The sequence below is a fragment of the Coturnix japonica genome, chromosome 17 (genome assembly GCF_054131305.1).
Source record: "Coturnix japonica strain WE chromosome 17, WE-NBRP24, whole genome shotgun sequence".
NCBI lineage: Eukaryota > Metazoa > Chordata > Aves > Galliformes > Phasianidae > Coturnix > Coturnix japonica.
In genome coordinates this window covers 11,896,133-11,908,737 of record NC_140679.1, presented here as the reverse complement: position 1 = coordinate 11,908,737, position 12,605 = coordinate 11,896,133, and the positions used below count along the sequence as shown (strand labels likewise).

The following is a 12,605-nucleotide window of genomic DNA, read 5'->3' as shown; positions in this document are numbered from 1 at the left end:
TACTCTGATGTGGGACTTCTCAGTGCCTGTCTTTGCATATTTCAGCTTTTTAAAACTCATGTTTTGTTCTGTTCAAGTAGTGTGCTGGAGCTAAGCTAACTGATTTTTAAGGAACTGTTAGGTATAGGAAAATAACTGCAGTGATGTAAAAGCCTGTCATTTGTATTTTGTCTGGCAATCTTTTCTATTTGAAGTTAAGGCTCATTTGCAAGTTCTTTTTCTCTCCCAGCCTTCAAAAAATAGGATTTAGAATGAACTCGTCTTGTGCCTAACCAGTAAAATGAATAAAATAGAAAAAATTCTGTCTGGAAAGCGTGTTCACCGACATGGATTTTTGGGTTCAGGCTGTGGATGGCCCTGTAGGCACAGCTGCTTCTCCTCTGTGTGAATCACATAGGTAATACCTATGCAGAGCTGATGTAATCACAGTATGATCTCATGCTGGAAGCTTTTTTTTCTCCCAGGCTGTCTGTGAGGCTGCAGAGCTCTGAGGTTTCTATAGCTGGGACTGGGTGGGTGTGCAGGGTGTCTGGGTAGTGCTGGGTACAAGTAGGCTGTGTAATGCACGTGCTTACTTGAAAATTTCAGCTTAGTTGCAATAGCTGCTTACACCCACAGCGAACACAAGCAACAAGCTTTTGTAAGTGTAGTATTAAATACAGGAACTTGCTCTTGTTTTTCTCACTGCCACATGCCCCATCAGTACACACCGGTATTAATGCAGTGTATGCTGGCTCAAAGTTTAGGACCTATTTCCTTAATGTTGTGGCTAGCAGCTGCTGTTTCTCGGTATTTGCTGTCTGCAGTTATGACTTGTACTTCAGAAGACACATTTCTTTCATACAGGTTTCCATTTGCTTGTTGTCAGAAGAAGATGCATCCTGAACACAAAGATCTCCTCTTTAATAGTGCCTTCCTTGGTCCGTAGGGAAGCGTCATACACTTTGAAGGGATTACAATTAAGTGCAGCTAAAAGCAATATTAGGAAGGGAAGGTCTTAATCACATCTAATCTGATTAGAGATGTCAGATGTTTATATTGCAGAAGCAACTGGATTACAGAAATCTAATTGTGCAGTGTTCCTATAACTGAGTAACACAGACTGTGATGTTTAGGGTCCTTGCAATTCCCTCTGTGTTCCCCCACACGTTGCAGGTGGTGCTTCAGCTGCACAACTTCTGACATCCTCCTGAACTACATCACTTGTTTGTAGGTTACAACCGAGTGTAATTTGTAACAGGCTAAAATAGCCCTGTGAAGAGTTTCCTGCTTTTATTTCCACTTAGACACCGCAATATAGATGTGTGGTTTAACCCTAATTCAGCACACAGTAAGTTTCAGAATAAGATAGCAAAAAGCTTTTACTGGAGTTTTACCTTTAGTCTTTGCTTTTTGGAATCTAGGGCTGTGCTGTCAGCAGGTGGAGGCAGTGCATTGAGGCCTTAATAACACTTCCATGCGTGATGCTGATGCCCAGAGCTTTGTGGCACAGGGGCTTATCTGCCCAAGCACAGCCTGAAATTCTGCTCTGCTCCCCCATCTGTGTTACAGGCAGTAGAAAACTGCAGAACATTTTAGCTGTTGTCACAGTTTCTTCACGGTAAGTTGAGCCTTGGTTTGTAGGCTTAGGGAAACTGCATTTCAGTTTAAAGGGAAATACTGTAAAGCTGTGAGAGGCTTTCCACAGACAGATGGAAGGAATCCAGTCCTTCCTCCTGCGTGCAGCACCATGTAAATGGCCAAAGGTTTGCATGTGGTTTTAAAGAAGCTCAATAATATTGTCTGGGAAAGCAATTGTAGCTAAATCTTCAGGTTTCTTTGTGAGATTAAGGTGCAGAAGAGAGGGATGCTCTTGACATTTTATTTGTGAAGCAGATAAAAGCGCTATGCCCTGGCACCCTGTCCCTTTTTCTTCCTGTCTGTTACATTTTAGGTAAAGCATTTTTGTTCAGTCTTCCTCTTTGAGCCTTGAACTGAACTCTAATGGCTGTTGACAGCAGCCATTTGCAGTGCTGGCTGCTGTGCCCTCATTTCAACAATGGGAAATAACAGAGCTCGTGTGGTACCGGCAGGTCTGGAAGTTGGATCTCACAGTTAGCTGCTGCAAGCAAGAGGGAAAGCAGACAGTAACAGTAATAATAAATAAAACCCATTGGGGGAAAATACACATGCTTGGAGTAGCTGGTACTGCTAATTAAAAAAAAGAATTGCTGAGATACAGCTGGGAGGTGTGAAAATAGTCTCATAATTTCTAAGCATTAAAAAATACATATATTTTCAGAGAAGATAAATGCTTCTCCTGCCTCTTGGATCAACAGCTGGTTATCTAGCATTGCTTCTGCTTGCTTCAGCACAATCCACTCCAGCAGGTTGGAGTAGCTGATCCAGGGATGCAGAAGTATGGAAATAGGTGAAGTGTTTGGAGCAGAAGAAAGCTGGAATACTTGCATCACTGAGATCAGTAGAGTGCAAAGCCAAGCTCCTTGTTTATTGCTGTAGCAGTTTGGGCTTGCGTTTATTTCTGAGCTGTTATGCCTGCTGACTGATTGAGAACATGCTGCTGAAGGCTCCTATAGAGCCAGGATCCTTCAATCTGTGTCCTGTAGGTCACACTGTACGTGATGTGCTTGCTTTATTGAACTAAGTGATGGCAGTATTTGATCCAGCTGCTAATGGTACAGCAGAGAACTTTTTATAAACATCAGGTATTGCTGAATGCTGTTTTCTGAGTAAAGACCACAAGACCAAGGGAGGTGATGAAATCCCTGATGGTGTGATGCGTTTTCCCATAAGGAGCATTATGATACTCCTTAGATGTGCAGAGGTGCATCTTCGGGGGTAAGAAGTCAATGGGGAAGGCAGCAGAGACTGAGTTTCTGCTTAGTGATCTTTGTGTCTTGTTTCTCCTTCAGAACCTATAAAAACAGAAGAAAATAGATGTGGGCTGTTACCTGTCTTCATTCATATTTTCTGCTTAAACAACATAGCTCCTTGTCCTGCTCTTTGGAGATCCAAGTACAGCCATTGCTTATAATAGCATCTCACTTTCTAAGTGGTTCTCTGCTTCCTGATGGTTGCCGGTTTCTGCCAGGAATTTGGGCAGAATTGTTATGACAGTGGAAGCTTTAGGTATCTTGGTTGAGACCTGGAAGGAAGGATGGGACGGTAGGTTTGAAAATTATTATAGCATTTAGGCACTGGTGGTTTTGATTTTCTATTTATTTTTCCCAAGGGAGAGAAAACATCTATCCCAATGGCTTTATGAAGTCATTCACACCTCAGAAATGATCACTTTTGGGAGTAAATGGGGATGAAAGTTGCTCCTGAGAGTTTTTAGGGCGCCCTTCAGAATGTATTTTCAGTGTTTTTACTGGAGGTGAACAAGTATGTGCTAATGTAGTGATTCAGGGAGTGTTTCATTGACTTAGAGCCATCTCTGGCACAGGAGGTAAGCTTAGTAAGAGTCTGGGTGGACAGGGGAAAAAAAACAAGTAAAAGCACATGTTCTTTTAAAGACTTGTGGTCTTCCTTCCATATTTATAATGACTGTTCTCGGTAACACTGCACGTTGTTCCCAAAGATTGTAGTGAACTGTAAGTTGGCAAGCGTGGATGTGCTGTGGATGACTTAACTGAGAAGTCCCAGGGTCTGGTTTCTGTCTGTGGTCAGAGAAGAATATGTGCTCCTTGCCTTGTTTTACGAAGCTGATGTTAAGGGCTGGAAGGTAGAAAAAAACATGTTCTTCCTCATTTATCTGAGATTTTGTGAGCTCCTGTATCTGTCCCAAGAGCTTCATCTCTCCCACGTGAGCTTTCCCTCTGCCTGCTGTCCCGCTACCCATTTCAGAACACCTGTGAAAGCAACCCAGGCTGCCAGCTGATGCAGAGGTGCTCTACATAGAGCATAGCTGGTAGTGCTCAGGCTCTACAGGAGCCATGGCAGCCCATGGTGATCCCCACGTTGTGGAGGAGTGTGTTTGTGCTGGAGGAGGAGCTGGGGAGGCAGGGCCTTGGGGCAACTGTGCAGAGAATAGCAGAAGAAACCATGGGTAGGGTTTAGCTGCACTTAAGAAATATTTTCTTATTAGGTGGATCATCACAGGCAGTTGGTTTCAAAGATATTATTTTGAATTTCCTTTTGAAATGTTTCCTGCTAAAAAGGAGTGTCTGTAGTTGTGTGAATAAATAAAGGAATTGCTTTTTTTTTTAAAGAAAAGTGTATTTTGTGCATAAATAAAGGACCATATTTGTTCTTTTGTCCCTCCAGTTGTTCCAAAGACCGAATGCGCTTGCTGTTCAGCAGCTAACAGCAGCCCAGCAGCAGCAATATGCATTGGCAGCTGCCCATCAGCCTCATATAGGTAAGCCCAGTATTTAATGCATTGCCTTTTCCTAGTGGTCTCTTAGTTCTCAGAATATTTTGGGAAGACTACGGGAAGAAAGAGTTGGTAGGTTTTAGAGAATCCTAAATGGGTTTTTCCAACTGGTAAGTACTTGAACCACAAAGAGGAGAACATTGTCTAACGACCTGCTTGAGAAGTTCTGGAGAAATCTCTTGGAGAGTTTCAAGAAGCTCCAGAGCAGTCGTGTCTGAGAGGAATGACACACTTACTTTGCTGAGAGTGCTGTTCAGCAATGGGAGCATCCTGAAGTACTTGCTCGCTCCAAGTCAGGCGTGAATTGGCTGCAACAAAGTGAGGAAGAAGTGTGCAATTCTGTGTGCACCTGAATGTGCTTCCTGCTTGACCAAAATCTATGTCTAAATTACCACAGAGTAGAATTTTAGGCTGCTTGGGGTCTAAATTTAACTTAAAGCTGTAATTTGTGCAAATGCATGATTTGTAATATTAAAACAGTATAGACTGAGCAGGAGGAAAGCACTTAAGGTAGTCTGTGTAGAGTAACAGACTGATGGAAGGGCTGGTCCTGGATAATTAGAGCTGAACAATCTCAGGGTTAGATGTTTGTAGTACAGCAGGCAAATTAATGGGTAGTTCTTGGAACCTAAAAGCCCAATTGTGTTGGGGTTCTCTTAGCTCTGTGCTGCACAGCTGTGCGCTCAGTGGAGTTCATGGATAGACCTGAATTAAAATTCTTTGGCTTTTTAACTTACTCTCCTTCACCTTTACCACCTTCCATAGCCCATCCCGCCCACAGATAATTTCACTAATGATTAAACTGTACCTTGCAGAGAAAGGTAGTGCCTGCACAGAACTAAGAGCAGACACCATCTCTGTCATGATGTTGTCCATGTGTTCCTGAGCTCCTTCCAGGCTCATAAATGGAAACACTGGTACTGTGTAGCACTCAGAAAGTAGGGAGAACTGATAACTTACTCATCACAATAAGCAATTAGGTAATGGTAATATCTAACTGGTATTAATAGCTACTTAAACAGCAAGGATGTACCTGCACTGCTGAGATACTTGAGCAGTTCACAGGTACTGTGTGCAGGCTGTGTTGCATCTTCTGCCTTCCTAATGCAGCACTGCATCTTTGGAATCCGGTATTTTATATTTTTAATGTATAAATTATACCCTCTCTTGGTTGTAACAATGCTGAGAAACACACAAAAAACAACCCATAAAAAGCTTGAAAATACTAAAACAACATAAGCCCTTGTTCCGCAATGTTCAGTCAGTTGAGTCCAGCCAGATAGCTGGAGGTATTTTGGTAGGGCTTCAGTTCTAGTCAAGTTTGTTTTTACTGACAGGTGTGTTTTCAGCAGGTTTAGCCCCTGCTGCCTTTGTCCCCAATCCGTACATCATCAGCGCTGCTCCACCAGGAACGGATCCATATGCAGCTGGGCTCGCGGCAGCTGCCACATTAGGTGAGGTGCTTCCACTTGTCTGTGTGTTCCTTACTGTGCTCAGTATGTGCTGATAGCAGCACTTAATTATTGGTGCTTTGTGATCACTGTAGAATGTATATCACTGCAGAGTTAAAGCAATATTTGTCTTGGAAACCTTTATTTTCTTTAGATTAGAAGTGATAATTGCTGTGTAACGCTTGCTGTAGACTTGTTTTCTGTTGAGTATAAACAGCAGAGCAAGTCTGAAATGAAGCGCTCAGAGATAAAATGCTGTCACATGTTTGGGATGTTTTGGTACCTGATAATGCTGAAAGATACCTTTTGAAAATACACTTGTTAAATACTGAAAAGATGGAAGATGTGTTTTCCTACCAGGAATATTGTATCTTTTTGCTGCTCTAGCTTGATTTACTGTAGCACATACTGCAAGTGATACCTCTTCCCTTCAGCTGGATGTTTCTGAAGAACTGATGCTTTTAGGTTCTGTAGGTAAAAACACTCCATATCTGCTATGGCTCCTGCAATGTGTGGCTGTCCAGATGGCAGGCAGAGATGGTGGCTCTTCTCGTTGTGCAAGATCTTTGTCCCAAACATTCATGTACCAATTCTTTCCAACTGTCATAGCCAAAATTGTTGTATCTTGAGATGACACCTCAGTAAAACAGCTTATCAGACAGTGAGAAGAACACATTGCACACTGAACTTTCTCTGCATATGCCATAAAGTTCTGGCCTAAGCAGTCAGGACAAAAGAAGGATGTACTTTCAGTAGAATATTTTTATACCATACTTCAGTTTTCTTTAACCACCTGGAGTGGGAGCCTGCTAAATTTTAAATAGGAACAGCTTAGTTCAGAGAGATGATTATTTTTTTAGCAGAGGCAACATGCTGTTCCTATCTTCCACTTAGATGTAGCTTGTATGCTGATTGCAGATCTGTTGTGTTGGGAACTTGTACCAAATGGGAACTGTGAAACCTCGGCTGCCCATGAACACAGCACTGTTAAACTGCATTGTAGGTTTGGGCTGTGGCTTCTTGTCGTGTTTAACAGCTGTTAGATAAGTGCTGCTTAGCTTCTAAGCTGTGGGGCTGGTATCAGGTCAAGCTCTGAAATGGGATTGTAGCAACCGTTACCAGCTTGCATGGCATTTTTTTTAATGGATCATATGGAAGTATGTTAAGAGTCAAGTTTGTAATTTAAAGGGCCTTGATCTTTTTGGCTGTTGTGCATTTTGTATGCTGATTGCATAATAACAATGGAAGATAAGTGTGGGTAACGACATGTTGTGAGCAAACAGATGACACTGTGATGAGGTGGAGGAAAGCCAAGAGCTAGAGTACAAGGATATTTTGAGGAGCTGGTAAGCTGTCATGTGATGAGGAAAGTGTAGCAATGAATGAATGACCTGAGCTCACTGTGTTGGGAATGTAGGCAGGGAACATTAGTCAGGTGTTGCTGGAGAGGAGGGTGCCAGAAAAATATCAGGTTCAGTTATTTATAAGAGTACCTTGGTGCCCTTTGTAAGAAATGGGGAGGATTCCTGTTGGCCTTTTTGCATCACCTTTTCACACTTGTGTTCATTCTTAAGTAATAGGCTGAAGTTTAGTGGAGCGGCAGGTCACTGCCTTGATTCCATAGATGGCCACTTGTCTCCTAGAAATCCCGCAGCAGTTATCAGTGTGTTCTCAAGTTATTTTTCTCTCCTTTTTTTCATTAGCGTTGAAGCTGCAACTGCATGAATATCAGATGGAGGCCTTACAAATAGCAGCTAGGATATAGACTCCCTAGGATGCCTAAAACTTTCCCCAAACTTAACGTGAGAGCCTCTACTTAAAATGTTGAACTTTGTGACTCTTGAAAGCAACTGCAGTGTGTATTTCACTGCAGTGTGCTTACGGTATCATACCACTGATAAATGAGTTCCTTCATCTATTTTGTTGGGCTTTGGACTCTGCTAAAATGGCAGTGCAAGAGGTTTCACTTCTGGCTGTGTTTGTTTGAGTGAAGGCACCTTTTATGTCTAGACTCAGTTTTGAAAGCCTTTTCTCTTAAGAATGACTGATACGCTGCAGGGATGTGGAGCTTCTGAGATGTTTAGAGCTACAAGTCTACTGACAGAAGGCCTCCCTGATTTGTATAGGAGCATTAAATTGGGAAGACTTGGAGAAGTTAATGAGATGGAAGAAATGAATTGAGATTTGTTGGTAGTCTATTGTTCACAGTTACTCTTAGGAATGGAAACTTTTGTGTCTTTTATGGCAGAGATGATTCTGCCAATTAAGAATGTATCATTATGGCAGCTTTTGCATGATTATAAGACTGTCAGCCCCATGATAATGCTCTTTTCTTCACAACAATAGCAACAGTTAAATGAATAGCACATTTGAATAGAGGGAAGGACTTCCTAGACTTAAGAAAAATAGTTTGTAAGTTCAGACCTTGGGGAAGATGCTGCTGTCTTTAAGAAGTGTAAAATTACTTCTGTCATTTGAGAAAGGTGTCAATTAAAATAATAAAAAAAAAGAAATAGAAAAATCGTGTCTCTTTTAGGACAAGTTGGGAAATGTCGATTCCCTCAGGTATGTAATAGGTAGAAAAGCATTTCTGTTCTTTGTAGAAAAGTGGATGCTGGAATAATATTCATACAGGAAAAACACAGTGCTCTTAGGCTGAAGGTAAAGTCTGTCTGTGATGTTCTTTTCACTCTGGGCTTTCTTAGAAGCCTCTCTCACTTGGTGCTGTGTCCTGTACAGAGCCAGCTCAGGGCTGGAAAAGGGTATGGCTGCATGCACACTGCCTGGGACGGGGCTTTGGGGAGCACGTGGAGCTGGCTGGGGTGTGATGTAACAGGTGCCCCCTTGGTGTGTGTATGTGCTGTAGGGCAGGGTTTCAGTGGGGCTGCACCAGAGTTGGTGGAGTTATTTCCCACTCTATTTGAGAAGACACCACTTCTTGGATGTCTGCAGCTGCCGTACTGTTTGTTCTGAATGGATCAGCTCAAGTGTTGTATTTGGTGAAGTTCCTATTTACACCCTTGCGTTTTCAGACATGGGATTCTGGATGCTGTGGTGTCGCTATGTCCTTACATTTGGCAGGAAGTCCCATATGGTTCTGTTCCTGCAGCTATGCTTTCTGATTGAAGAGATGAGAGTGTGAAGGCTGACAGTAAAAGGGAGAAATGTGCCATGAACACACTTCTATTGGTTCTGCTAGAATCGTAGAATGGCCTGGGTTGAAAAGGTCCCCAGTGCTCATCCAGTTTCAACCCCCTGCTATGTGCAGGGTCACCAGCCACCAGACCAGGCTGCACAGATCCTCATCCAGCCTGGCCTTGAAGGGAAGGGGCATCCACAACATCCTTGGGCAAAACGTTTATTGTTTGTTAAAAGGAATATTTAGGAGTATGTATGTCAATGTGTGAGACACAGTAGTGGGAATATTTGATTTCAAAGGCACTAAGCAGCTTTAATTTTGTCCTGTATGTGCATCTTTAATAAGTGCAGAAGCAGGTGTGATGTCTGCAGAAGTAAAGAAGCGCTGTGTGTGTCTGTATGGGTCTGGCGATGATGACACACTTGCCCTCACTGAGAACACTGTTCAGTAATGAGAGCCTCACAGTGTGCACAGCTGAGCCGGGCTCGCAGGGATGTGCAGAGCTCTTTTAAGCCCCGCTGCCTGCAGACTTCAAAGGCTTTGTCTCCTTTCCTTCTAAACACCTCAGGCTTCTGCAGATCTGATGAGCAATCTCTATCTAGGAAAAAAAAAACAACAACCTTCTAGATTCTGCTTGCTTGGTAATTAAAACTGAGATTAAAATAACCCAGAGCCATGCCTGAATTTTGCCCAAGTATTACGATAGCTTCCCAATAGCCCAGGGGCAAAGACACTCATTCCTTGCCTAAAACGAAGCACTTGCAAATTGTTCTCTCCTGAGTGCAGAAGCACCCCAGCACTTGGCATCTTTATTAAGTGAGTACAAACAGGTTGTGTCTCCTTTGGTCAGGAAGAGCACTATGAGTTACCTGTGTTCCCCTTACAGTGACTGCCTGACTAACAACACTACAGGTACGTCTTGGTTAGAACTTAACTGCTAACTCTTAACAAAGCAAAAATAGCTTCTATTTTGAAGACCAACTATGTGGTTCAAATTCACTAAATACTTGTTTATTTGACATTGTCTAACATGCAGCACTCTATCTTAAAGGTTATGTTGTAAGGTGCTTTTACCTCAGGGAAGGTGCTATACAACCCCTGGGATAGGTGTTGTATTGGAAGAGCAAAGGAAATACTTTCCTAATGACCTTTCCAAAAGATACAGAGCAAAGAGATTAAAAATAGTGTTGGATTCGCATAGGTGGTGGGAGGGTCTCTGCTGTTCAGTGCAAAGGGCTGATCTCTTCTTCCATGTTATGCCATCAAACCAGGATTATTTAAGGATACACTCCACTGTTTTACTATCGCCCAATGAAGCATGCAGTGCCCTGAGCGCTAATGAAGCACAATGCTTTTTTTATTCTTCTCTCAAGATAAATATTTATTAATTTTCTTTTTAAGCCTCTTAAATGGAGGCAGCAGTTAGAGGACGGTGGAATGTGGGAAGATGGGGGATCTTCCGGGCTCTTTTATGGTGGTGTTTGTGAACATACAGTAGGACTGAGCGGCTACAAGAACATTTCACACACTTGGGAATGGATGCTGGCTGGCTGTGAAGAAGGATTACTATTTTACACTTTCCTTATTGGGAGTGAAATGATGGATGTTACTGAACCTCGAGTGTCAGTTAAGATTAGGAGAGATGTCATTGTCTGTTGTTTAGTTGTTTCTTCTCTTGTCATTAAAGGTAAAAAGGTAGGTTGTTTCACTATAAAATTAGGGCTTGTCAGTAAAAATGTGGAGTTTCAACAGGATCACTGTCAGCAGAGCTGGACTTCTGGTGAGGAAAAAGCAAGTAAAGATGAAACTTCAGATCTGACTCTTAAGCTTTCTTAAAATGAGTATTTCATATAGCAGAATCCCTTCTTTTTTGGAAAGAATTTAAAGCAGGTAAACTAAGATTTGTAAAATCAAACACAGTATGCAGGTATTTTTGGTGGCTGTTTGCTGTTTAATGCTTGTGACACCGCAGAGAAGCTCACCAATTCCCTTGTGTTTCAGGCCCTGCAGTTGTCCCTCACCAGTACTACGGAGTTACACCCTGGGGAGTTTATCCTGCCAGCCTCTTCCAGCAGCAAGCTGCAGCAGCTGCCGCTGCCACTAACTCAGCAAATCAGCAGACCACTCAGCAAACCCAGCAGGGCCAGCAACAGGTATGTGGTAGGGTGCTTTGGCACATGAAATAATGTAGTCATTTATTAGCAAGCACATGCTCATGATGAGTGGAAGTCATTGCTGTACTGTCTGTTTTCATGTAAAGGCTGTGGAGAAGATGAAAATGGATCAAATACTCCGTGTCAGTAGGTGGTTCTGCTCTGTGCTTCAAGGTGCTGTTCTAAATAGGTGTTTTTTTCCTTCTCTTCAAAAAAATAAAAGCACAGTTATTAGTAAACTTGTGAAGTCAAATGCTAGAAGGATTAGGGTCACCCTGATGTCCCTCCCTGGGTTGTGCTCCTGCTAGATGTGTGCTCAGGTGTACTCTACTTTGAGCTGAAGGGGGGCCTGTAAGACAGGTGTCAAAGTCTGGACTGGAGCTTCTGTTAACTCAGCTGGCTGTGCTGCACAGCTGCCTGGTCTGATGTTTGGATAAAGTACTGCTTCTCTCCTGAAGTTGGGTTTATACAGTGCTGTCAGCTGCTGTCCAGCAGGAGTTCCTACTTGGATACAAAATGGATCCATTATCCTAATGAAAAGGGAGAAGACGCAGAGCCTTCTGTTCTGGCCTTTGTGCTTTCGAGATTTCAGGCCTTAGAGAAGATTGCAATTGATGACTGTGTTTATTAGCTTTTGCTTTAAAAACAAACAAGCAAAAAAACCCACAAAGATGATGTAGTATTTTAAGGCCTTTTCAGATAAGAAAAGCAATGATGTTTCACACCAGTGATTCTGGACCAGTGATCAGGAGAACGCTTTGCTCCTGACAAAGTTAATCATCAAACCTCCCCACCTGGCAGGTCTCTGACAGGAGTGTGTTGAACAGACCTTCTGCACACATCCATGCACACAGCTAAATGGAGTTAAGTGTGGCACATCTGTGCTTTGGCATTCAGACAGGGAGCCTTTCCCCTTTAAATAGGTATGTGCAAAGAGAGCTTCTGCAAAGACTTAAGCTATTAAAGCAATATCTGTCAATCATCAGTAGCCTTTATGATATTTTTCATTATCTCTGTAGCCACAAAGCAGGCATGAGTGGGGATTGCACTTATTGTTTTTAATGCAGACTTTCTGTCTATGAGAAAAGTGTACATTTTTGGACGTAGTTCTTCAGAGAATTGCTGAGACAAATGTTTTAGAAGCACAGAGTGATGACTGTGGACGGTCTGTTTGTGATGCTCACAACATCTTATGAGGGATAGTGTATTTATAAAACTGCCAGCACTTCACAAACTGCAGCACATCGTCCATCAACTGAATTCTGCAGAGTGCCTGTGCCCTGTGTGTGCTTACCAAGCAGCTGCAGCTTGTGAGGCTTCCTAGGCTGGAAAGAGGTGAAGAGTTCATGTTCTGGCTTTGACAGCAGTAGGTAGCTCTGGGATATGTCTCAGGTCTGTTAGCTTCAATATCCTCTCCCAGTTCGCCGTGCACAAAGCAGTTTGTTGCTTTTAACAGCTTTATTGGGTGACACATACAATGTTAATTT

The 12,605-nt window shown here is 42.6% G+C and overlaps 1 protein-coding gene and 1 non-coding gene across 19 annotated transcripts in view; both read left to right on the top strand.

Moving 5' to 3' along the window:
* The window catches only part of PUM1 (pumilio RNA binding family member 1), a 65,708-nt gene that overhangs the window by 31,439 nt on the left and 21,664 nt on the right, over nt 1-12,605 (top strand). For 7 of the 18 annotated variants that reach the window (XM_085518023.1, XM_085518024.1, XM_085518022.1 and 4 more), the window contains 3 exons: nt 4,267-4,360; nt 5,728-5,829; nt 10,967-11,118. In XM_085518023.1, coding sequence (XP_085374149.1) covers nt 4,267-4,360; nt 5,728-5,829; nt 10,967-11,118 — 348 coding nt within the window. Of the gene's footprint in view, nt 1-4,266; nt 4,361-5,712; nt 5,830-10,966; nt 11,119-12,605 lie in introns of all 18 variants that reach the window. The other 11 variants (XM_015883572.3, XM_032448921.2, XM_085518025.1 and 8 more) reach the window with 2 other exon arrangements.
* Nucleotides 9,369-9,449, top strand: LOC116654364 (small nucleolar RNA SNORD103/SNORD85). The gene has a single exon (XR_004309560.2). It is a non-coding gene; the product is annotated as a small nucleolar RNA SNORD103/SNORD85 (small nucleolar RNA).